The 27,228-nt window shown below is 38.4% G+C and overlaps 2 protein-coding genes across 5 annotated transcripts in view; both read right to left on the bottom strand.

Annotated features, from left to right (window-relative positions):
- Positions 1-27,228, bottom strand: part of TMEM108 (transmembrane protein 108) — a 373,441-nt gene that overhangs the window by 29,247 nt on the left and 316,966 nt on the right. The window lies entirely within an intron of this gene.
- LOC116584665 (40S ribosomal protein S4-like) lies at positions 6,559-7,445 on the bottom strand. The gene has a single exon (XM_032333320.1). The coding sequence runs from the start codon at positions 7,406-7,408 to the stop codon at positions 6,617-6,619; it is 792 nt and encodes a 263-aa protein (XP_032189211.1). The 5' UTR covers positions 7,409-7,445; the 3' UTR covers positions 6,559-6,616.

The following is a 27,228-nucleotide window of genomic DNA, read 5'->3' as shown; positions in this document are numbered from 1 at the left end:
CAATTATCACAAGATCTCACTGATATGAGGAATTTGAGACACAAGACAGAGGATCATAGGGGAAGGGTGGGAAAAATGAAACAAGATGAAACCAGAGAGGGAGATAAACCACAGAGACTCTTAATCTCAGGAAACAAACTGAGGGTTGCTGGAGTAGAGGGGGATGGCTGGGTGACGGACATTGGGGAAGTTATGTGCTATGGTGAGCATTGCAAACGGTGTAAGACTGATGAATCACAGACCTGTACCCCTGAAACAAATAATACATTATATGTTAATAAAAAAAATTAAAAAAAAAGAGCACTGGGGCTTTTGACCTAACATCCTCCTACACTTGCTGACAAGTCTGAAGCATTATCTCTCAGCACCCACTCCTCACAGAAGAGCTTATTGCTTACTGAGAGGAGAAAAAGAGGCTAGCAGGGACAGTGGCAAGTCTGGGAGCAGGGAGGTGGGCTGAGTGGAGAGGCTGACGTCAAAGAAGGGTGTCTGTTCTCTCTGGCAGACCAGCTTGCAGGCTCCTGAGCCCCCGTGGCTTTTCCATGAGCACTCTGCAAAGCTGCTTGGTATTCTCGCCTGGTTCCCTGATGGGGCTGGGCGCAGACTGTCTGGTATAGCTCTCATCAGTTGCCAAAGGTTCACTGCCTGTTCCAGTTTGCCTGGAACAAAACGGCTCAAGCAACACAGCTGTGCATCCTTGTGAAATTGCCCAATTTCCCATTTCAAGGCAGGATGCCCACACTGCAAGGTATAATTTAGGTTTTGGGCATGAGCTAGATTTCCACAATTGAATTCTAAAAGTCAGCCCTCCAGGCTGTGCATGCTTGGGGGTTAAAGCTCTCCTCCCTATTCATCTTTCTTTCTCCCCAATATTGATACTGATATCTATTCACTAATTCTAAATTTCTACTTATTGAGTACCTCCTATGTGCTAGGTACTCTACTAGGTGATTTTTACATATTATCTTATTCATTCATTATAAAACCCTATGAGGGGAAAAGAACAAATCTGAATCCACGTGATTAAAAAGTGCCCACCCTCCACCTCTTTAATATTCTTCTTTGGAGTATAAATCCATGGGTATAGGTACCCAAATAATTCAATATGGACTTGGAGGTAGCTTTCTGGAGGAAAAACTAATAAAATTTTTTCTTATCCATGTCAAACTAAGGAGACAAGAACAACACACACAGAACAAGGAGGGAACAATGCAAGATGGTCTGTAATTCAAAACAATGTGGGATGTAACAGATTTCATGAGCAGTAGCTTGGCAGGGAACCCATGAAAGCCAGAGGAACCCAGGAAGTCTTCCTGGAAGAGGAGGAATCTGAATCTCGTTACTACCATTCCACCATTCATTTATTTCTTCATTCATATATTCAACAAACATTTATTGAGGGCTAAGCTGACTGTGACTTTGTGTTTCCCAAACTGGCATCCTGTCTCCCATGATCATCTCCATCATGTGATGGCTGCTATTACCTCATTCCCCATCATAGGTACTAAAATGCATATTTGCAGAGAAAATTCTGGCAAATTCTGAAAAGGATTTTTTTCAGAACTTATACATGAGTAGAAAACACTTTAGCACTTTATATTTTACACTGTACTAATGTTCAGAATCAGAGCATACATTTATTAAGTATCTAATTATGTTTTCAAGGATTTTTATTCCTATAAACCCATTTGATACTCATATTTTGTAAGAGGTGGGTCTCATTCCCTAAAACCAAGATTCAGAGAGGTTAAAAGATTTATTCAAGGTCACACATTCAATGGGGAGCTAAGATGAACACATAGCATAGTTTAAATCCTGCCTCTGACTTGAACCCAAGAAAATAAGATTAGGATAGAAACTGAAGCACATTGCTGAAAGATTCTCATCCCAGACCAAGCCTGGGGTGGTACAGGGACCACCACCACAGCCCAGCTTCAGAATGTTGTCTTTTGCAGATACCCTCCTCAGTAGCAAAAGGTAGCTGCCCTTATCTCCTAAGCATGGGGAGGAGGGGAGGTAGTTCCTTACCCCAAATTTGGTTAGTTCTTCTCCCCTTACTTTAGCCACAGCTCCCACAACTTAGGTATTAAAGCACATAGGTAAGTGATGTCCCTCTACCCAAATGTGATGCAAATTCCTTCTAGAATCTAGAACACACTGTTTTAAATCCTACAGACCCAGAAATAGGACACTTTATAATAAAGAGTGCTTAAGTTTTCTCCTCCACCTCTCTCTTCTATTTCCTGGAGAAATATGGGAAGAAAACAAATACTAGAACTAGGTATAAATTCACACACTAGTTGTATGACCTTGTATCAATTTCCCAGGTAATCTGGCTATGTTGGGATTCTGTCTGGTACTTTCCATTCACCATCATATTCTCTCATTGGTTTTTTAGATTTTGCACTAAGAGGACAATGTAGCCTGACATCTAGATTCCTCTTTCCACTCCCAACAAGGAGGTTCTTATTCTATAGATGGTAGGAGCACTGGCAGTTGATGTCACATAGCTGAGTTCTTCTTCAGGAATTGCTCTCAGCTGAAGAGAGTTGCCTTGCTCAAGGTTATACCCCATTCCTAAAAAGCTTGGATTCAATGACTGGTTCCTGTGGATAAACGGATTGATCTCCTTGCCTCAGTTTGGGAGAACTGTAAAGGGCCACTCCAGCTCTGGAGTTCCCTATAGGGTTGGCTGAGGCCTTTGGTGTGACTGCATCACAGGCCAACTTCTTCCCCTGCCCAGTCCTGCTTCTTTTACTCTACTGAAAGTGTTGATTCTGGGAACACTTCCAAAAAACGTCCTACATGCAGATTTGTAGCTCGTAGTCTGCTTTCTGGGAACCATATCTGCAACATACAGTATATAATCAGTGCTGATGAAGAAGAGGAGGATGATCTCCCCTCTTGTCATTCCTATGTATTACTCATATATTACCCATTATTTTGAGTGTCTTATCCAAATATTCCTTCTATATTATTTAATATCCCCTTAAAGATTCACCACTTTGGGATAGCCTCTCTCAGTGTACCCCTTTCCTGGTTCTAATCATCTTAACCATGAATGCCATGCTAACTAATAATACATCAGACATATTCTTGTCATTGTGTACCTCTCACCTCTTTCCATTAGCCTGGAAGCTCCTTGAGAATAGACATTTTCAAATTTAATTTAAAAATATTCCTCTCGGGTGCCTGAGTGGCTCAGTGGGTTAAGCCTCTGCCTTCGGCTCAGGTCCTGGGATTGAGCCCTGCATCGGGCTCTCTGCTCAGCAGGGAGCCTGCTTCCCTCTCTCTCTCTCTGCCTGCCTCTCAGCCTACTTGTGATCTGTCTGTCAAATAAATAAATAAAATCTTAAAAAAAAATAAAAATAAAAATATTCCTCTCATTCATATTTGAGGAGCAGAAGATGGTGACAGAGTAGGAGGACCAAGGCTCCTTTCGTCCCAGAAACACAACTAGATAACTATCACATCATCCTAAATACTCCAGAAATTGGCCTGAAGACTGAAAGAATAAACTCTTCAACTAAAGGGAGAGAAGAGGCCTCAACGAAGAAGATAGGAAGTGTGGAGATGTAGTCTAGGGGAGAAATGGATTGTAGGTACTGCAGAGGGGAGGGGGCTGTGGTTGAGAAGGATAAGAGAGAGAGAGAAAGGTATACACAGGGGAATGCAAAGGAGAGTGTTTCCCCAAAGTCACTGGCTTGGGAAAAGGGAGGGATTGAATTTTGTGAGTCTTTGCAACCATCAGGGCCTAAATATTTTTTAATTTTAAAGGTCAGTGGGCTTGGCTAGGAAAGAGCTCAGAGGGTCTTGCTCCTCTGTCTTGCTCCTAGAGAGAAGGCAGGCAAACAACATGGGGCCAGGTAGTGTGGAAGCAGTGATCTGAAGAATGTCTGGGCACACAATGGGGAGATTATTCGTTTGTTCCCCTCAGAGAGTATCCCTGGGAGTCAGTGTTCAGAGACATACCTCTTCAGGAACAAGGGAGCTGGTCAGCGTCATTTCCCTCCCCTGCACCTCAGCATAAACACAGAGCTACCTGCAGGAGGCAGCAAAGTGCCAATACTGGCTGCCTAACTTGCTTACACCAAGCCCCATTCCCCTGTGCTCTGGTGGGACTGTCCTTCTCAGTCAAGCTTATTTCAGACCCAGAGTGGCAGGCCTCTCCCCTAGAAGACCAGCACAAACCCCTCTTCATACTACATTTCCCAGCCAAAGAGTTAGTTCTACAGAACCTTAGCTCTGGTGGAGTTAGTGTCAGGTCTCATTTCATAAGCAGACCATAGCATACATATTAAAACTCATTTCATAAGCAGACCATAGCATACACATTAAAACTCACCACATTCGGGCCAGGGACCTAACACTGCCCACAGCATGCAAGGATAGTCTTTGCATGTAACTCTCCTGAAGAGTAGAGGAGCCAAAACACAATAGCAGAGTGCACGCAGTACACACCAGAGGTACTCCTTGAAGCACCAGGCCTTAGGCACTACATGACCTCTTCTTCATACGGTCATTACTTTCAGTAGTAGGAGACATAACTTCTATCACACAGAAAATGGCATAGACATAGACAAAATGCCAAGAAAGAAGAATTTATTGCAAATGAAAGAACAATATGAGGCCATGGCCAGAGATCTAAACAGAACAGAGATAAGTAATCTGCCTGATGGATAATTTATTTTTTATTTTTATTTGTTACAGATTGTATTTATTTATTTGAGAGACAGAGAGAGCACACACACGTGTGGGTGGGGGTGTAGGGGCAGAGGGAGAAGCAGGCTCTCTACTGAATAGTGAGCCAGATATGGGGATCGATCAAGACCTGAGCCAAAGGCAGATGCTTAACTGACTGAGCCACCCAGGCATCCCCCTTAATGGAGGATTTAAATCATAAAGATACTCACTGGGCTTGAGAAAGAATAGAAGACATTAGTGAAACCCTTACCACAGAGATAAAAGAGTAAAAAAGAATGAATCAGAGATGAAGAATGTAATAAATGAGATTGGAAACAAGCTTGATGTAATGAACAGCAGGTTAGAGGCAGCACAGTAATGAATTAGTGACCTAAAAAACATAATAATGGAAAAAAATGAAGCCAAACAAAAGAGAGAAAGAATGATGCAACATGATAATAGATTTAGAGAACTCAGTGACTCCATCAAACGTAGTAACATTTGTATTATAGGAGTCCCAGAAGAAGAAGAAGAGAGAAAAGGAAGCAGCAAATTTATTTCAGGAAAGAACAGCAATAAACTTCCCTAATCTGGAGAAGGAAACAGATATTCAGATCCAAGAGGCACAGAGAACTCCCAACAAAATCAACAAAAGCAGGCCAACACCAAGACATATTGTAATTAAATTTGCAAAACAAATTTAATAAAGAAAATAAAGAAAATATCTTAAAAGCAGCAAGAAAAAAGAAGTCCTTAACTTACAAGGGAAAACCTATGAAGGTAGTTGGAGATTTTTTTTAACAGAAACTAAGAAAAAGGAAAAAAAGAAAACTTGGCAAGCCAGAAGAAGTGGCATGATATATTCAAAGTGCTGAATGGGAAAAATCTGCAGCCAGGAATACTTTATCCAGCAAGGCTATCATTCAGAATAGAAGGAGAGATAAGAAGGAGTTTTTCAGATAAACAAAACTAAAGGAGTTCACGACCACTAAATCAGCCCTGCAAGAAATATTAAAGGATACTTTTCAACGCAAAGGAGAGACCAAAAGTGACAAAGACAAGAAAGGAATTGGAGACATCTCCAGCAACAATGACAAAACAAGTAATAAAATGACAACAAATATATATCTATCAATAATTACTCTGAATGTAAATGGACGAAGTGCTCCAATAAAAAGACAAAGGGTTTCAGAAAGGATATAAAAAGAAGACCCTTCTTTATGCTGCATTTTAGATCTAAAGACACCTATAGATTGAAAGTGAGGGCTGGAGAAACATTTTTCATGCATATGGATGTCAAAAGAAAGCTGGAGTAGCAATACTTATATCAGAAAAACTAGACTTTTCTGCTCTTGTATTGCTTTGATCCTGCCTCAGTATCAACTAATTTAACTTTCATTTTTGTTATTGGTTTAAGATTTCCTTTTCTTTTGGATTCAAGATTCATGAATTCATGATTCAAATTCAATCTGGTAATGTGTGTTTTAAGAATTATGTTTTTTTCCCCTAAGTTATCTGATTTGTTAGTATATAATTTTTATAGCAACCTGTTATCACATTATGTATTTATGTGGTTATCTGTTGTATTGTTTTTTTTTTCTTTCATTTTTCATCTTGGTTTTTGGACTTCTCTTGTTTTTTCTTCATTAATGTAGTTAAAACATTGCCAATTTTATTTATTTATTTGGAAAAACTGGTCATTATTTTCAGTGTTATTTTATTATTCATTCTGGTCTCTATTTCTGATTTTTCCTTATTTCCTTCCTCTACTAAATTTCAGCTAAAAAAATTTAAAAAATTTCAGCTAAGTTTCTTCTTTTTCCAATTTCTTGTGGTGTAATGTTGATTATTTGACTTTTTTTTTTTTTTTAATCATGCTGTATGACCTTTAATTAGGTATACAGACTTCCAATCACGTCACATAGGGACCATTCTACCCGCTGCTCTGTTTGGCCGCCAGTCTCTTGCCTCTCTCTTCAGCAGTGGTGAGGCAGATACTCTTTCCACGGGGAAGAGAAATCCATGGTTTGTTGCCTTTGCCAATAACAAAAATGTTGGAGAGTCGGGTGGCGAAGCTGTTGCCATTGGCATCTTTCACATGAACCACATCAAACGAACCAGGGTGTCTCTCTCTGTTGGTGATCACACCAATTCTTCCCAGGTTAGCACCCCCAGTCACCATACACAGATTACCAGTGTCAAACTTGATGAAATCAGTAATCTTTCCAGTTTCCAAATCAATCTGAATGGTGTCATTGACCTTGATGAGGGGATCAGGATAGCGGATGGTGCAAGCATCGTGAGTCACCAGATGAGGGATGCCTTTTGTCCCCACAAAGATCTTTCTCACTTTGCACAACTTGTACTTGGCCTCCTCGAGTGTAATCCGATGAACAGCAAAGCGACCCTTGGTATCATAGATCAGACGGAAATTCTCTATGGTCTTGTCAATGCTGAGGACATCCATAAAACCAGCAGGGTATGTTATATCAGTTCGGACCTTGCCATCAATCTTAATAAAACGCTGCATACAGATCTTCTTTACTTTATCTCCTGTTAGGGCATACTTAAGTCTGTTCCTTAAGAAAATGATGAGAGGGAGACACTCTCTCAGCTTATGGGGACCAGTAGATGGGCGAGGAGCGAGTGCACCAGTCAGTTTATCCAGCATCCAATGCTTTGGAGCTGCTACACGCTTCAGATGTTTCTTGGGACCACGAGCCATGGCTGCACTAGGAACGAAAAGAGAACCGCCTTCTTCCGTACCCGAGAAAAAAGACCCCCCCCTTTTTTTTTCTTAATACAAACATGTATAGCATGAATTTCACTCTAACTGCTTTTGCTGCATCTCATAGGTTTTAGAATGTTGTGTCTTCTCTTTCTTTTGTTTTGAGACATACTTTGATTTGACTTTTATTTGGTCCATTGTTTGTGCAGCAGTGTGTTAAGATTTATGTATTAAATATTTAATATTTTCATTGTCGATTTTCCAGCTTTGTTTTATTGTTCATCTTTAGTTTTATACCATTGTGATTGGAAAATACTTGGTATGATTCCAGTCTTCTTAAATTTGTAATATTTGTTATGATTCTTTTTATGTGATATTTTCAAAGATTTTATTTATTTAAGTGACAGAGAGCACATGCTCATAAACAGTGGAAGTGTCAGGCAGTAGGAGAGGGAGAAGCAGTCTCCCCACTGAGCAAGGAGTTTGGGATCATGGCCTGGGAGCAGAACCCTGGGATCATGACCTGAGCTGAAGGCAGATGCTTAACTGACTGAGCCACCCAGGTGCCCTGATTTTTATGTGATTTAAATAGGGCATTCTTCTGTGTGTACATGAAGAAAATGTGTATTTTATTTTGCTTGGATGGAATGTAATATATATACCTTTTAGAAGCATGTATTCTGAAGTATGTTTCAAGTAAAAATGTTTCTGTTGAAAAACAAAATCCTTAACCTAGGGTACTTATTTAAAATAAAGCATATTAGAGGGAAGGTGGGAGAGGAATGGGTGAAATAGCTGAAGGGGATTAAAATTACATTTATCATGATGATCACTGAGTAATGATATATAGAATTATTGAATCACTATACTGTACACCTAAAATGAATCTAACACTGTATGTTAACTATGTTGGAAGTAAAATAAAAAACTTAATAACCCCCCCCAAAATATTCTTCTTACCAATCATACACACTGATGATTGAAGGCACCTAATCCTGTTGGCTGAACATTTGACAAATTCTTGTCACCCCCTCATCTTCCTTTCTCACTCATTTAATTAATTTAGCACATATTTACTAGGTATCCTATCTGAGCTAATAGTTGTTTATGCTATGGGAATATGCAACGAAATAATGTTTCTTCCCTATCCTCCAAGGAATTGCGGTTGAGCAGGGAGGACTTGAGTGATGAGGCTGACCCTGAAGCCAGATTGCCAAGATTCAAACCCCTTATCCCCATGTTCTAGCCCAGTGACCTTGGGTAAATCACTTAAGCTCTCTGTGCCTTAATTTCCTCATCTATAAAATGAGGTTAATAACACTATCTCATAGGATTACTGTGAGGGTTAAATGAGTTAATATATAAAGGGTTTATAACACTGTCTAGCACATAGTACTACATCTAAGTCTGCACTCCTCATTAGCCACATGTGGCTATTGAGCATTCCAAATGTGGGTAGTTCAAACTGAAATGTTCAGGAAGTATGAAATACATAGCTAATTTTGAAGGTTTACAAAAAAATGTAGGATGTCTCAGTAATAATTTTTCATATTGATGATGTGTTGAAATAATATTTGGATATATTTGGTTAAACAAAATGTTATGAAAATTAGTTTTACCTTGTTATTAATGTGTCTACTACACAATTTAAAATGATATATGTGGCTCATATTTATTTCAATTGGACAGTGCTAAGTCTTTGCTATGCAAATAATAATGAAAATCAGAATATAACAAATATAGTAGAGGTATATGAACTATTAGAAGAACTACTCTAAGTGTGTACCACCAGCTCCATCAGCATCATCTAGAAACCTGTTAGAAATATTAACTATTAGGTTCTTATTCTAGACTGAACCAGAAACTGATTATCAGGGAACAAACTATGCTATTGGGGTGTGTGTGTGTGTGTGTTTTAATCACTTCCTTGTGATTCCAATCTCACCAAATTTGATAGATGCTGCTAAGGGAGTGCAGAGGGACTGGTAAGTAGATCTGTCGGAGGAGTAAGCCACATCATCCATATGAGCTACAGAAAAGAGGTAGGGCAGGTGAGGCCATGCAGGAAAGGGTCCAGGCATTCAGTAAGTTCCAAATACAAATAATCAGGTAGCCTACAGCAGTGCTCCATCCCACTCTGCTTGGCAACTACAGTTGTGGTTTTTTTCTGGAACAGTGCCTTCTGGACTGACTGGATCTGTTATCTTCTATATCTTTTTAGTCCAAAGTGAGCCAAGAACAAAGGGAACCTAAACTTTCTGCCTTCAGTAAGATTAACTTGCGTTTGTAAAACACAACCTCAAAAGGTACATTTGTTATTCCTAGTGTTGTGCTCATACCAGGTGGATGTGGAGCCAATTGGGCAGCCTAGGTTCAGAAACAGAGTGCAAGAGAGCAATTGGAATAGCTCAGGAGCTAGCCCATAACAAGTGGGTCAGCTTGTAAACAGAACCACTTTTTTTTTTTTTTTAAATTTATTTGACAGACAAAGATCACACGTAGGCAGAGAGGTAGGCAGAGAGAGAGGAAGGAAAGCAGGCTCCTCTGTGGAGCAGGGAGCCCGATGCGGGGCTCGATCCCAGGACCCTGGGATCACGACCCGAGCCGAAAGCAGAGGCTTTAACCCACTGAGCCACCCAGGCGCCCCAACAGAACCACTTTTTGAGAACATCATAAGCCAGGTGAGGATTAGGAGCAGTTGTAGGGATCTTTTTCCATTAAAACTGTTCGATATTAACTTCGTAATTTTGCACTTCGGATTTATGGTCTTTATTTGCTCTTGGGTCTCTTACCAAATGAATGTCTTTCAACTGATTAAGTCTAAATTCTGTCCTTGGTCTTCAATGGGGCTATACAGAGGGACACAAGTCCAGAGAAATCTATACATTGTGATGTGGGTACGACACACTGTGAGTTAAAGGACTTAGTAAGTTCATGTTGCATTTCTTTTCCAGGGGGAGAGGAGAGCTGGGGACAAGGGGCTTCATGGACATCCTCACTGTCTCTTCACCACAGAGGAGGCTCTTGTCTTTGCTTCCTGTTCCCCAGGTTTAATTTTATTTACAGCTTGTGTGTTCAGCCCTCTCTGCTCACAATCATGGTATCGCCTTCTCTCACTGGAAATTATGTTGTAGAAGTTTTAGGCCAACACAAGGTTTCCACTTAATGATTTCCTGGAAGTGATAATGTGTCTATGGCTGTCACCCACCAAAGGAAGGGCAAGCATCAGAACATCAGTAGTGATAGTTGCCCCAGGTTTACTGGCAATTATGCTAATAATAATAATACATGATAGTAGTAACAGTGGTGGTAGCAGTATGAATGGTCAAAAAGATATTATTTATCTGGTCCTACATGTTTCAGGTACTGTGTGACATACTCTCCTACTCTGCCAGATTATATTTCTCAAATAAGACTGCCCCCAAAATATCTCATCCCACAGGTTCTTTTTTTTTTTTAAGATTTTATTTATTTATTTGAGAGAAAGACAGTGAGGGAGAGCATGAAAGGGAAGAAGGCCTGAGGGAGAATCAGACTTCCCGGGACTCCGGGACCAGGACCTGAGCCAAAGGCAGTCGCCCAACCAAGCGAGCCTTCCAGGCGCTCCCACAGGTTCTTCTTACAGTGTGTTGACATTCATTGAGATACTATGGTAGAAGTAACACTATGTGTTTCAAGTTCTACTATGAGTTCTTAAAAGATGGCATGCAATAAAGTAATGCTGCCATTCTGTATGGATCACAGAGAGATAGACATGCCCAAGGAGTCCCAGCTCTTTAAGCCCCCAGCAGTAGGAGTCTCCCCAGCATTAACTGCCAGATAGGCGAGTAAATCAATCTTCAGGTGATTTCAGCCTAGTTGATGCTAAGTGAAGTAGTGACAAGCTGTCCCCAGTAAGTCCTATCCAAAATGCAGGTATGTGAACAAAATAAATGGTGTCATTGATTTAAGCCACTAAGGTTTGGGGAAGTTTGTTACATGGCAATAGTAAATGGAATGTCTACTTTATTTCATTAAACCCACATAATAACTTTTCAAGATAGGTATTATTGCCATAGCTTACAGATGAGGAAACATGCAAAGGGGTTTTAAGTTATTTGCCTGAGATCTCACAGTTGGAATGTGACAGTTCTAAGCTGCAAGCCCAGGTCTGTCTTGTTCTGTGTGCAGGTTCTGAGTCAGATCCTACCCAGCTTTGGCTCCACATTTCATTCATGTGTTACAGTCCTCAGTAGGTCTGTACGTTTGTCTAGACATATCTGCTAGAGTACATGTGGACATCTGTAAGCAAAGACAACCACTAGGTTTTTTACTATGTTGTAAGAAAGAAGACTTACTTTAAAATTCTGCAGAGAAGACTGATTCCTATACTCATATGAAAAGACACTTGGCTCTGAAGTGGGAAAGGGAAAAAAGAACACTGGCTGCCTTAAGTTTAGATTAGGTCCACAATACCTTAGTTCACACTTGGTGGATTTTAAGATGTTGGTTTGTAGGTATGTATGTATTTAATGATCCATAATGTTGTTTCCATCAGGAAATGTGTTCTAAGAGTCGAAAGCCCTTTTTCTTTTATTTTGGAGTCCAGTTGGTTTATAAGCTGAAGACAACCCATTGGGAATAATCTTTCAGGGCGGTAGCAAAGTCAGCTCTGTTGCTTACATTTTCACCAGCTATTATACCCCAAATGACAATGCAGCTACACTTCGAATTGTGAGGTCCCAGAAACAGAGAATACCATCAGGGACAGCTTTATAGTTTGATCTACCACACAGCAAATGAGAGAAAGGGTCACCAACCTCACTCATGGTAAACAGAGCCCTTCAACCAGGTGGAACAGTTCTGTTCCTGTAGAGCCTGTTTGTAAACCAGAATCCCCAGGTAGCAAAAAAAGAGAACCAGTTCAGGTAGGGTCTGCTCATTTCTCTCCATTTCTCTGGGGTTCCCATACTGTAGGGCAGAGACTTATCCTGTGTGCAGTCATACTGGAGGACTGACTTGAATCCATCTTTTCACCTTGCATACCCCTTCCTTTTTCATGGCTCCCTTTTGATTGACTCAGGGAAATATTTATTTCTTTCCTTTTAAAATTAACTTTAATAACTTAATAATATTATTTATTATAATTATTATTATAATGAAATAAATTATAATTAAATATTATTTATTATTATTTATTATTATTAACTTTATATGCAATTAAATCCACACATCCACATAACCTGTACTTGATGAGTTTTGACAAGTGTACATACTTGTGTAGCCAGCAGTCAAACCACAAACCAATCAAACCACAATCAAGATAGAGAACATTTCTGTTTCCCTGGAAAGTCCTTGTGTTCCTTTGCAATCAGATCTCCTCCTCTACACCTACTCCAGGCAACCAATGATCTGACTTCTATCACTATTAGGTTTGTTTCTTCTGTTCTAGATATTTACATAAGTGGATTTAGATAGAATATTTTGTGTTTTGCTTTGTAACATCTGTGAAATTTATTCATTTGCTGCATCAGTAATTTGTTCCTTTTTTATGGCTGAGTAGTATTCCATTACATGGCTCTGCCCCAATTTACATTCACTCATCTAATGACAAACATTTGGGTTGTTTCCAGCTTAGAACTATTATGAATAAAGCTATTATGAATGTTTGTTTACAAGTCTTTCTATGGACATATGTTTTCATTTCTCTTGGGTAAATACCTAGAAAGAGAACCGCTGGGACATATGGTAAGCGTATATTTAACTTTGTTAAAAATTGTCAAACTGTTTTCTGAAGTGGTTTACCATTTTACATTTTTGTTTCAAGACTTAGTTAAGTTGATTGACAGATTAATTGATTATTTAGATAGTAAAGTATACCGTTATGATTGAAAAGTCAAAATGCAGAAAAATACAGTGAAAAGTCTCTGTCCCAGCTGTAACTCACATAAAGTAAGCAATGTTACCAGTTAATTATGGACCTTTCCAGAGATAATTGAAACATTCACAAGTGAGCCCTTAACTACATTTCCCCTTCCCATTCTTTATACAGCTGAATGTATATGGACACATTTTGCTTTTCTCACTTATGTACCTTGTATATTGTTGAAGAGATATTTTCCAATATGTGTTCTGAGGAACTCTATCCTCATCAAGAGCTCTGTGAAAAAACTTGGGAAAATGCTGTATTCTTCAGCTACTTCTCAGAAATTCACAATGCACATTAGCATATTAAAGGCTCCAAGAAGTCTTGTGACTGAAAAGCAAAGTTTCCAAAATTATTTGACCTGAGAATCTTTTTCTTCCCAGCAATATCTGTTTAACATTTTGCAGAACTAGAATTCTGCAGGATATTCTTGGGGAAGCACAAATCTAGACAGGCTAGTAAATATTTTAGGCTTTGTGAATATGGTCTCTCTTGCAAGTACTCAATTCTGTCATCATAGTGTAAAAGCAGATGGAGGAAAGATGTACATGAATGGGTGTGTCTGTGACTCAATAAAACTTTATTTACAGAAGAGGCATATAGAATATAGTAGGATTTGAGATGAAGACAGATTGGCAATTTTAAGTTTTTAAAGTCTTTTTTCAAGGCCTGCTGTCTCCATTCCCTTCCCACTCCAGTTAATCCACCATCTCAAGGTTTAGAAGGACAGGAAGAGAGGGAAGGAGGCGACAAAAGCAAATGAAGAAGATAGGGGTGGAGAGAAAAGGAAAAGGTGAGAGGGAATTGTGGAGAAGGTATCCTGGAGCAGAGGCTAGAGAAAATAAACACTACTAAGGGGTAATGAATAGCTGTCTGTAGAGAAACGTCCTCCTACATGTTTCTCTTCTCTTTTCTCTTTTGCCTCTTCTTCCCCTGTTTTCCCCTCTAAGCCCAAGTGTCAACATGGAACACTGGGAAAAGGGCATCCATGATTCACATCTTATGGTCCATTTGATTAAATAAATGTCTAGTGATTGAATGGAGACTTCTGGATTCTGGACTTTCGCATCTCCATCTGCAAGACCATGAAATCTTTGTTGTTCATGTCAAAACCATGTGAGAGTACATCAAGCCTATGGTGAGACATGCAATTCTGGCAGCAAATTTTGTAAGTTCTCCAGGCTAACAACTGGATAATAGATATAATAGTTATCTAAGGAAATTTTAGCTCTTCTACTTTAAGTACCAGATTACTTCAACTAGAAGAAGTAAAATATTGTTTTATGCATGGGTAAAAAAAAATACAAACTATGACATAATGCTTTCATATAATTATGATTTTTAAAATATTATTTATTTATTTATTTGACAGGGAGAGAAATCACAAGTAGGCAGAAGTAGGCAGAGAGGCAGGCAGATAGAGAGGGAAAAGCAAGCTCCCTGCTGAGCAGAGAGCCTGATGTGGGGCTGGATCCCAGGACCCTGGGATCATGACCTGAGCCGAAGGTAGAGGCTTAACCCACTGAGCCACCCAGGTGCCCCTAGAATTATGATTTTTAAAAATGATTTTATTTATTTGAGAGAGAGAGCACAAGCAGGGGAAGGGCAGAGGGACAATGAGAAGCAGACTCCCCGCTGAGCACAGAGCCCAATGAGGGGCTCAATTCAGGGTTGAAATCGTGATGAGATTTTGACCTGAGTTGAGATCATGAGCTGAGTTGAAATCAGATGCTTAATTGACTGAGCCACCCAGGTGCCCCACAGTTATAATTTTTATTTTACACTTATTGAAAGAACTGCTTTAGACTCACCTAGACAGTTTTTTCATATATTCCTTCACTTATGTTATTAAGTAACTGTCAACCCTTTTGCAAGCATCTCAGCAACAAAACATAACTGAATTTTTTTTTTTTAAATTTTATTTATTTTATTTGACAGAGAGAGAGATCACAAGTAGGCAGAGAGGCAGGCAGAGACAGAGGGGGAAGCAGGCTCCCTGCCGAGCAGAGAGTCCGATGCGGGGCTCGATCCCAGGACCCTGAGATCATGACCTGAGCCGAAGGCAGCAGCTTAATCCACTGAGCCACCCAGGCGCCCCAAAACATAACTGAATTTTAACTGCTTTGTGGGTGTTTTCTTTCCCTTGATCTCATCTAGGACTTGATTGTTGGGTTTGGACTACGGAATGGAGATCATTCTTACAATGATGGACATTTGTTCCACAAGTATCAAATTGATGCCCTGCTACCCCACTTCGATGTCCTCTGCATACACAATAACTTTTTATGTCAATGCTGAGTCACAGTGAATCTTTGTGGTGCCTTTAGAAAAAGCAGTTAAATATGCATCTGCTTCAAATGGAGAGATGAGGTGAACAACTACAACCAAAATTCAGCTGTGTACAATGATGACCGTCATGAGTGCTGCCTGGCTGACAGAACTGTAATAGACATCTTGGGTTCAGAGATGTTACAACAAGCAGAAGTTCTTCTAACAACATGAACCTAGATGAAGATGTATGCTTAAACAGAGTCCTAATTTCAGACTTTAGGAGGCAAAGAAAAAACCAAGTGCCTTGAAGCAGGAAGTTGTGGCATTTTTCTTCCTTATAACCATCTCCAAATGCTGCATAGTGATATTCAGATACTTCTAGCTGAATACTTGTGCACTGGAAGTCACCTGGATAGAAACAGGTCTAAGTATGGAGTTCCTGCATGAGCTAACTTGGTATGACCCACAAAACTGTATTTTCACACTTGTCTGCCCTCCTGTGAGCTCAAAAAAGATCTATGGTTTATATAATGAATTATGCATAAAAGCGTGAAGTGCTGATCATTTTAAAGTAAGAAAATCAGAATTGAACTATAGCTAGTTTTTTAAACATGTGCTTTAGCACATATGCCAAAGGAATGTGTAAAGAGAAAAGCTAAATTAGAAATTTATATTCCTGTAAAAATGGTTTCATGACATTTAGAGTAAGATCTGACAGGCTACTCTTACAGTTAAGAAGGCTGCCTGGCTCCTTAAACCCCTCTCTGAGCTGGGCTTGCCAGGTTCTGTTTGGTGGGGTAGGAAGTGCAGGGATCTAGCGAGGCATGGATGTATGTTGGTGTGTCAGGGAAAGCACCGAGCTACACCATGAGCTAACTTTCTTGGTCATGAATCTTGTATCTTTCTTGCCTGAGGTTCAGACCCAGGCTTTCTAACCCCAAACTCCCATTCTTTCCATACTCTGCCATTTCACAAATGCACTGCTAGAACCCATGTCAAAACCCCAATATTTCTGTTCTACACAATTTATTGTAGTAAACAAATTTCCTGGCAAAGCTTCCCTGGAGATGGGGATGCGATATTCTGGATGCCAACTCATCCTTCTGTGCCCATTCTAGCATGGCAGAAGTCTGTCAGATGCCTGCTTAGAATTCTTGGGTGCCTCCACATGAAAGTAAATTTCCAGGTGTTTCCCCAGCTCAGAGTTTCACTGGCATGTATCTAATATCATGTATGCCATGCTCCCACCACAGACATGGAAATCCAAAATGATATAACTTGTTTATAGTGTGTGCCTTTCATGCTTTTGAAAAGTCTTCAAGGTGGATAACAATAGAACAGGCACAAACATAAGTCTTGTAATATAAAAACTGAGATCAAGACTTTACAGAGCAACAAAAAGACTAAAATGGGCTGAAACAGAGGGTGAAAACAAATGCAACAGGGAGAAGAAAGAGCCACCTGTGAAATTCTATCTGCTCACTCTGCCTCCTGTGTCTCATTGCTAAGCAACCTTAAAGGACACAAATCAATGCTTCTCCAAAATGACACCAGAACAAAAGCTAGGAGGAATCATGTGCCTGTCCGGTGCCTGTGAAGGAAAGTTTGGGAAATGGGCAGTATGATTAAACTGGATAGTAGCCAAGACACAATGCTGTTCTTCTGAAAGGGAGAGCATGAGTACAGCAACTGGAGAAGACAGAGAGGTCCTTGGAGGGCTCCAAAGCTGCCTCCATGTGTGTAAGAAGGGATTATTTCCTTTTACAGCACCACCTTAATCCCAATTCTAATCTCACACCTAGTACTTCTCTGTCAATCTTGAAGCATGAAGGTAATAGAGCTGGGACATATGCCCACTCCAAGTAGGTTAAGGTCCTAATTTATTGAATCAGAGTTGAGAAGAATGCACAGAGCAGAAGCAGATACAGCAATCCTTGGCATGGGATCCTGGACTTCCAGTTCCTCAGTGTTAGGATCTTTATAAAATCTGAAGTCACAACAGATTCTTGCTTTGTCACTGCTCCTTTAGGCTCAGATCTTAAATCTTCATTTTCGAAGAACTATGGCTAATAAGTATGTGCTTCAATTTAAGGAGCCCTTACAAAGAACAGGGTCTCCTAACTCTTAAGCCCAAATCAGCATCAGATTGCTCTCCTTATCCTGAACCGCATGAAGGCTGAGGTGGATGGGTAAAGGTAGCATTATCAACACCCTGTAGCCCTTGAACAACATCTTTGTCTCTAGTTTTCTAGTATTCTAGAAAGAGGTATCCCCCAACACCCAGCATGTCATTCTGCTGCTCAAATATCCAGTTGGCTTCCTTCAGTTTAAGGAGAAATATCAAGATCAAGATCACATAGGTAGTAAAAAAAAAAAAAAAATCACATAGGTAGTAAGTGGTAAGTCTGAAACTTAAACCAAGGCTTTCTTTTTTTTTTTAATTTTTTAAAATTTATTTTTTATTTTCAGCATAACAGTATTCATTATTTTTGCACCACCCCCAGTGCTCCATGCTTTCTAACTGTTCAGAGCTCCAACTCCCCATCACATAGGAGGATTATGGCGGGACTAAAATTTCTAAGCCAAGTGAAGCCTCTATGTTCTATGTTTTCATTTCTGTTAGGTTAATATGAAAATAAAGCTGTAAAAAAAAGTCTCAGAGTAGTCACAGGATCATCCAATGATTCAATCTCAAAGTTTAGGAATGGAGATAACATTAGCTTTTAAGACACCAATTTTGTATTCTAGAGTATTTTTGTGTGCATCTAATACATGGTCTCCAAATTTTGCTTGCCACTGGAACCAACAGGATTTTTGGAAAGTCCTCTGATGGATCTGTGCGAAGCCAAGACTGAGATCACTGATCTCATAATAACTGCACATTAAGCGGTCCCTATAACCTGTCTCATTGAATCGGACCCAAGAGGAACTAGAAGTACAAAGAGTGAGGTATTTGGAATCAGTTCCTAATCCATAACCAGGTGACTCAGGAGAGTGCTTCTAGCTGTGTGATTTGAGGCAACTTGGTCACTTTAAATCTCACTTCCTTCAACTGTGAAGTGGAGACTTAGGATGATTTGGTGAGATGTTATGTGAAAGTGCGTCTCACAGTGTCTGGTATGGTCATTGAGGCTGTTACCATAATTATTAATGACCCTGAGGACGTCGTCTTCCTTCCTAGAGCCTGATCTCAAACCACACATTAGCCCTCCCAAGGGTTCAGAACAAAGTAGCAAGTGAGAACACGGGGACATTGAGAGAGCACATCTGGAAAAAAGTTCACCACTCTAGATGTCTAGCAGCTCCTTAACTTTCTAAAACAGGCTCACAAAAGTGGGGTAAGGCCACCCAGAAATGTGCAACTGTAAGGAGAGGTAGGGGAATATTCCCTGGAGACCATGTTTTCTTACAAACATGTTGAGTTTGAAATAAGCAGGGCCCTTTGGGTGACTGAAAACTAGACCCTCCCTACCAGATACACACGTGAATTAATCCTGAGGGTCTCATAGGAGTAATAGTTCAGGTCACAAATCAAGGCTGACATGCTTTATTTCTCAGGGCTTTGAAAAAAGCAGCACTGGAAAGAAAAGCCAGTCCTCTAAATGTCCAGTCTTGCAGGCAAATGAGGTCACACTTGGACCACATTAGCCATGGCTTTCTCTACTGCTTTCTCTTCCCACTGATATTCCCCACCTCAATAAAACCAACTGTCACAATAGCTGTTTTACAACAGCTTTTGTGGGAAAGTATCACAAAAAAGTCCTCCTCAATCCTATTTTAGGAATGTTTATCAATATTTTCCTTTATTTGTTTTCTAATTTCATCTTTTACATTTCACTATGTAGTGGATGCTGTGTGCCACTCAGATTCTGTCTTTAAAACGAAGGCTCTCATCCACCTGTTGCTGGGAGAGTTGGCTGCTGATGGCTGACAGCTGAATTCTTCTCCTGGAATTTCTCTCAGCTAAAGGGAGTGGTCTCGTCCAAGACTACAACCCTCTGGGGTAAACCCTAAATCCAACGTCTAGTCGATATCAGGGTACAAAGGCCCTTGTCTCAATCTAGCACTTTGAAGGTCCATTCCAGATCCACAGCTCCCCGCTGGTGGGCTGAACTCCCTGCATTGACCGTATGGTAGCCTGACTGCCCCTCTGCTCCACCAGACTAATTGACTCAGCAGTGAACCTCCTACACAACAAATCTCCTTAACTAGACTGTTTCCTAGGGAACCTTGGATGAATAGCTGAATCTATTTGAAATTTACTGTCATATAATGTGTGTGGTGAATCTCTAACTTTGTTTCTACATACTTAATTTTTTCAGTAACATTTACGGAATTATCCTCTTCCCAGTTTTTGGACCGCTACCTTTATTATATTTGAAATTTTTTTTTAAAGATTTTATTTATTTATTTGACAGACAGAGATCACAAGCAGGTGGTGCGGGGCGAAGCAGGCTTCCTGCTGAGCAGAGACTCGACCCAGGGCTGAATCCCAGGACCCTAAGATCATGACCTGAGCCGAAGGCAGAGGCTTTAACCCACTGAGCCACCCAGGCGCCCACTGAAATTCTTAAGTATACTAGAGACTGTTTCTGGTTTATGTGGTCTGCTTCTCTAATATGCACTTTTTGTACCTGTAATATTTTAACTACTATTACTTTATGACATGTTTTGATTTTTGGCAGAGAAAGCCCCTCCTCATTACTCTTATTTTTTAAAAATGTCTTCACTACTTTTGCCTGTTCATACTTTCAAATGAACTTGACTATTTTCTCTGGGTTAATAAAAAATTCCATTATTAGAATTTTGATTTGAATTTTATTAAGGCTACAAACTAATTTTGGAAATCTTTGCAATACTAAATCTTTGAGATAGAATCTGATATCTCTGTCCATTCATACAAATCTTTTATGCATTTTCGTGAAATTTTGTAGTTTATTTTATGTCTTGGCCATTGGTTAAATATAGCTTTTCTTGCATTACGATGGAAACAGTTTTTCTTACATTCTATGTTCTAGATGTTCACTGCTAGAACACAGGAGAACTATTAGTTTTAATTAACTTATTTTAATGAGGTATAATCTGCATACAGATCAGGAACAAGGCAAGAATGTTCCCTCTTACCACTCCTTTCAATATCACACTGGAAGTCCTAACTAATGAGACAACAGAGACTAATAAGGAAACAAAAGGTACAGATTGGGAAAGAAGAAATTAACTTGCTTGCAGATGATAGAACTGTCAATGCAGAATATCCCACAGAACTGACAAAAACCAAAACAACAACAACAACAAATCCTGTAACTAATTAAGCAAGGTTAATATATAAAAGTCAATTGCTTTCCTATATATCAGCAATAAACAATTGGAATTTGAAATTTGAAACCATACCATTTAAATTAACACCCTCAGGCCAAGAAATACTTAATAAAAAAAACTAATAAAATCAACAAGTCAGGAAATGACAGATGCTGGCGAGGATGCGGAGAAAGGGGAACCCTCCTACACTGTTGGTGGGAATGCAAGCTGGTGCAGCCACTCTGGAAAACAGCATGGAGGTTCCTCAAAATGTTGAAAATAGAACTGCCCTATGACCCAGCAATTGCACTATTGGGTATTTACCCTAAAGATACAAACGTAGTGATCCAAAGGGGCACGTGCACCCGAATGTTTATAGCAGCAATGTCCACAATAGCCAAACTATGGAAAGAACCTAGATGTCCATCAACAGATGAATGGATCAAGAAGATGTGGTATATATACACAACGGAATACTATGCAGCCATCAAAAGAAATGAAATCTTGCCATTTGCGACAACATGGATGGAACTAGAGCGTATCATGCTTAGTGAAATAAGTCAAGCAGAGAAAGACAACTATCATATGATCTCCCTGATATGAGGAAGTGGTGATGCAACATGGGGGCTTAAGTGGGTAGGAGAAGAATCAATGAAACAAGATGGGATTGGGAGGGAGACAAACCATAAGTGACTCTTAATCTCACAAAACAAACTGAGGGTTGCTGGGGGGAGGGAGTTTGGGAGAAGGGGGTGGGATTATGGACATTGGGGAGGGTATATGCTTTGGTGAGTGCTGTGAAGTGTGTAAACCTGGTGATTCACAGACCTGTACCCCTGGGGATAAAAATATATGTTTATAAAAAATAAAAAATTAAAAAAAAAATAAAAAAAATATGTAAAGATCTACATATAAGGAAAACTACAAAACTCTGATGAAAGAAATCCAAGATCTAAATAAATGGAGAGATATTACATATTCACGGACAAGAAGATGTGTTAAGATATCAGTTTTTCCCAACTTGATCAACAGATTCAATACGATCCCAGTCAAAATCCCAGAGCAAGTTATTTTGTAGATATCGACAAACTATAAAATTTATATGGAGAGGTAAAAGACTTAAGAATACTGAAGAAGGGGGCAACTGGGTGGCTCAGTGGGTTAAAGCCTCTGCCTTCAGCTCAGGTCATGATCCCAGGATTCTGGGATCAAGCCCTGCATGGGACTCTCTGCTTGGCCAGGGAAGTCTGCTTTCCCACTCTCTCTCTGCATGCCTCTCTGCCTTGTGATCTCTCTCTCTGTCCCTCTGCCAAATAAATAAATAAACAAACAAACAAGCAAATAAATAAAATCTTTACACACACACACACACACACACACACACACATACATATTAAAAAAATACTGAAGAACAGTCAAAGGACACTGCTCAACTTACTGACTGACTTACTATAAAGCTACAATAATCAAGGCAGTGTAGTATTGGTAAAAGAAAAGACAAATTCATCAATGGAACAGAATAGAGTCCAGAAATCAACCCACACAAATACAGTCAACTGATCTTTGACAAAAGAACAAAAACAATTCAATGGAGAAAGGACTGTTTTTTCCTCAACACACAGTACAGGAACAACTGGATATCCATAGGCAATTAAAAAAAAAAAAAGAATCTAGACTGATCTCACATCTTTCACAAGAATTAACTCCAATTGGGTCATAGGTCAAAATGTAAAACACAAAACTATAAAACTAAAAAAGTTTTTTTTTTTATTTTTAAATTTTTTATTTATTTTTATTTATTTTTTAAACTAAAAAGTTTTAGGAGAAAAATAAGTGATCTTGGCTTTGGTGTTGAGTTTTTAGTTACAACACAAAAAGTAGGATCCATAAACAAAGAAAAAGATAAGTTGGACTTCATTAAAGTTAAAAACTTCTACTCTGAGGGACGCCTGGGCGGCTCAGTTGGTTGGACGACTGCCTTCGGCTCAGGTCACGATCCTGGAGTCCCTGGATCGAGTCCCGCAATGGGCTCCCAGCTCCATGGGGAGTCTGCTTCTCCCTCTGACCTTCTCCTCGCTCATGCTCTCTCTCACTGTCTCTCTCTCAAATAAATAAAAATAAAATCTTAAAACAACAACAACAACAAAAACTTCTACTCTGAGAAAGATACTGGAAAGATAATGGAAAGCTACATACTAGAAGATTACACACACCTGATAAAAGACTTACATCTAAAATATACAAATAACTCTTAAAACTCAGTATTAAGAAAATAATCCAACTTAAAAATGGGCAAAAGATTTTAACAGATAACCTCAACAATGAAGATAAACAGATGGCAAATGAGGATACAAAAAGATGTTCGACATCAAATGTCATCAGGGAAATGCAAATTAAAACAATGAGATACTGCCACACATATATTAGAATGACTAAAGTCCAAAAAACTTATAATATCAAATGCTGGTGAGGACAAAAGAAAAGGGACTCTCATTCACTGCTGGAGAGAATGCAAAATAGTATAGATAATTGGGGAAATAGGCAGTTTCTTATAAAGCTAAAAAGTTTTATCATGTGATCTCAAAATTGTTCTCTAGGTATTTACCCCAATGAGCTGAAAACTATGTCCACATAAAAACCTGCACACCAAAGCTTATAGTAGCTTTATTCACAATTGCCAAAGCCTGTAAGCAAGCAAGATGCCTTTCATTAGGTGAATGAATACAGAAACTATGGCACATCCATAAAATCAAATATATTCAGCGATAAAAAGAAATGAGTTATCAAGGCACAGAAATGCAATATGCCTTTAAGTGAAAAGGCTATATATTGTATGATTCCAATTTATAGACAGTAATATTTACATATATTAAATGTGAAGTATACATTAGTCAGCACTCCAATCAAGATATAGAACAACTCCATACCCCCTGAAACTTTCTTTATACTTCTTTTTAGGCAATGCTCCCCACTCAGAGCAAGCACTGTTCTGACTTCAATCATCAGAGATTAGTTTTGTCTGTTCTTGAACATCACATAAATAGAATCATTAACTATTAATTTTTTTGTATGCTGACTTTGTAATTGTATACATCTACTCCTCATTCTAATGATTTAGGATTTTTTAGGAAAATAATGATATTCTGATAAATAATAATTTTGTATTACTCTTCCATAAGTTTGTTACTCTTACTTTTCTTTCACATCTTATTGCATTGATTTGAATATCTAGAATAAGGCTATCTAACAATTATGGGGTGGGCATTCTTGTTTTGATCCTGGTTTTAATGGGAATGACTGTACATAATAACAGTTACTGATGTTAGGTTATATCCTTCTTTGTCAATTAAGAGTTTAAAAAAAAAAGGAATGGTTGTTGAATATTATCAAATATTTTTTCTGTAAACTATTGAGATGGTCATTCATCAATTCTTATTAGATCCCGTGGTCTACTGGTCTATACTAATAGATATTTACAAGCAATCCACCTTGGCATTCTTTGAATAACTGAATTTATTTGATTCTGATAAAACTTTGTTTCAGATTATTATACCTATATTTATGATCAAGACTATTCTGTAATCTTGTGTGTGTGCGTGTACTTCAGGTACCAGTTTAGCTTTTGGTAACCAGGTTACGTGAGTTGTATAATGTAAAGTGAGAAGCTTTAAATGTTTTCTGTAGTCTGGGCCACTTTATATAGCATATGAAATATTTGTTCATTAAACATTTTGTTTTAGTCTATTTGTAAAACAGTAAACACTCCTTTTTGGAGATAATTCTTTGAGAATTTAAGAACTTAAAAAATTTGATGGCTTAAATATAACTCCCATATTTATAGTTATATCTGGTTTCCTATGCAATTTTGGTTATTTGTGTTTTTCTAGAAATTGTGAATTTTGTTGAAATTTTCACTCTATACACACAGTACAAAGTATAATACAAAGTGTAGCCTTGTTTAAAAATTTGTTCATACCTTTCTCATATTGAGTTTTATTTTGTTTTCCCTTTTTAAATAGAATTGTCAAACACACTTATTTTTTTCAATCAATTCCTGAATATGCTCATAAATTGGACTGTTTTTGTAATTTCTGATTATACTTAAAAATTTTTTTTCTCTTCATGCTTTAAGTATATTTTGTTGTTCTTTGGATTTTTTTTTGAGCTGAATTCATAGCAGTTTATCTTCATTCTTCCTTATTAAATGATGAAAACTTTTGAGGCTATGGATTTATCTGAATTGAGCCCTAAGGATTTTCATTTTGCTTGTGTATTCAGAATTTATCATCAGCCCTACTCCTTCAGCCTTTATGAATGACTATTTCTATAAAATCTTTTAATCACTTTTCAGCCATAAGCTTTGACATGTAGCTTTTGCACTGCTGTAATTTTCCACTTAATCTGTATTTGAATGATTCATTTTCTTTAACATCTAATATTTATTTAGGATGGTTGTTTTAATACATGTGAGATTTTGCTTTACATTTTTTATTTTTTTACTTCTAATACTTTTATTATACTATGAAGAAATTTACTTTTTTTTGGCACCTGGGTGGCTCAGTGGGTTAAGCCTCTGCCTTCAGCTTGGGTCATGATCCCAGGGTCCTGGAATTGAGCCCTATGTCGGGTTCTCTGCTCACGGGGAGCCTGCTTCCCCCACCCCCAGCCTGCCTCTGCCTACTTGTGATCTCTCTTTGTCAATTAAATAAATAGAATCTTTAAAAAAAAGAAATTTACTTTTTTTGAATTTAGTGAGGCTTTTTTTGCTCACTATAAAGTAATTTTTTTAAATTAATTTTTTATTTTTTATAAACATATATTTTTATCCCCAGGGGTACAGGTCTGTGAATCGCCAGGTTTACACACTTCACAACACTCACCAAAGCACATACCCTCCCCAATGTCCATAATCCCACCCCCTTCTCCCAAACCCCCTCCCCCCCAGCAACCCTCAGTTTGTTTTGTGAGATTAAGAGTCACTTATGGTTTGTCTCCCTCCCAATCCCATCTTGTTTCATTTATTCTTCTCCTACCCACTTAATAAGTGATCCATGGATATTTGATTATATCACCTGTAAGATACAAAGTTTGATTATATCATCTATAAGACACAAAGTTAATTTAATCAAACTAACCTTATTAAGCACATTTACATTCTATTTATTTTTGACTTCATGACTTATTGAAGACTAAGTATGGTGTGCTATTTTTTCCATAACAATTGTGTTTCTTTCCAGCTTTTGCCTTCTAATAGCTTTGCTCTCAATATTTCTGTGTTATAATACATTATACATTCTTTGGGATTCACACCTTTTATAAAACAATCCTTCTATACAAAACTTTTATCCCTCAACTTTTATTTTAACCCATATTAATACTGCCACTCTTGTATTATTTTCTTACTTATTTTTTTGATTTTAAAATATGTTTTGCTTTATTTTTGTCCAATTTTTCTCTATCCTCATATTTGTGAATCTTTTGTGTAATTATGTTTTAGGTGAATAGAGAACATAGCTATATTTTGTTTTAGGTGAAATTTCTTATCATCTAATGGGGACTTTATTTACATTTATTGACATAAATGTTAGGTCTTATTTCTCTCATCCTGTTTTGTGATTTCTATTTTATTGTTGTTTTGAGGTTTCCTTGTTTTTAAAGTATACATACTGCTATTGTCCTGCTATAATAAAATTTCTCTAACTACCCATGCTAAACATGATACTTTTATTTAAAAAAAAAAAAAACGTTCTATTTATTTATATAAAGTAGGCTCCATGCCCAATGTGGGGTATGAACTCACGACTCTGAGATCAAGAGTCACATGCTTTAGCCAGGCAGGCATCCCTAAACACGAAACTATTATTTATTTTTTTAAAAAGATTTTATTTATTTATTTTACAGAGAGATAGAGAGCACCAGCAAGCAGAGCAGCAGGAAGAGGGGGAGAGAGAAGCAGACTCTCTGCTGAGCAGGGAGCCTGACTCAGGGAACATTCCTAGGACCCTGGAATTATGACCCGAGCCAAAGGCAGCCACTTAACCAATTGAGCTGCCCAGGCACCCCCCCAAACATATTTTTAGTCTCTCTCTCACCTTTCCACCATTTTCACATAAAGCAGGAAATTTATCAAGCCAGCTGGGTCTCACACATTTCTGTTTATAAACAATTGTAGTTATTTAAACAATCTGTTCCAAAGAACTACTAGCAAAATATGTCAATTGTTCTTCATTATTCTACCAATTAAATTATCAAGCACTGGTGCCAGGGACACTGTGTATCAGTTATGCTTAAAAATAAAACTGCTTGAGGACAGATCAGAAATTAGCATATAATTAATTATAAG

Source organism: Mustela erminea, chromosome 1 (assembly GCF_009829155.1).
Source record: "Mustela erminea isolate mMusErm1 chromosome 1, mMusErm1.Pri, whole genome shotgun sequence".
Classification (NCBI taxonomy): Eukaryota; Metazoa; Chordata; class Mammalia; order Carnivora; family Mustelidae; genus Mustela; species Mustela erminea.
This window is presented reverse-complemented; position numbering and strand designations above follow the sequence as displayed.

Coding starts and splice junctions, on each gene's coding strand:
- LOC116584665 (XM_032333320.1), bottom strand. CDS start 7,408: ATGGCTCGTGGTCCCAAGAAACATCTGAAGCGTGTAGCAGCTCCAAAG.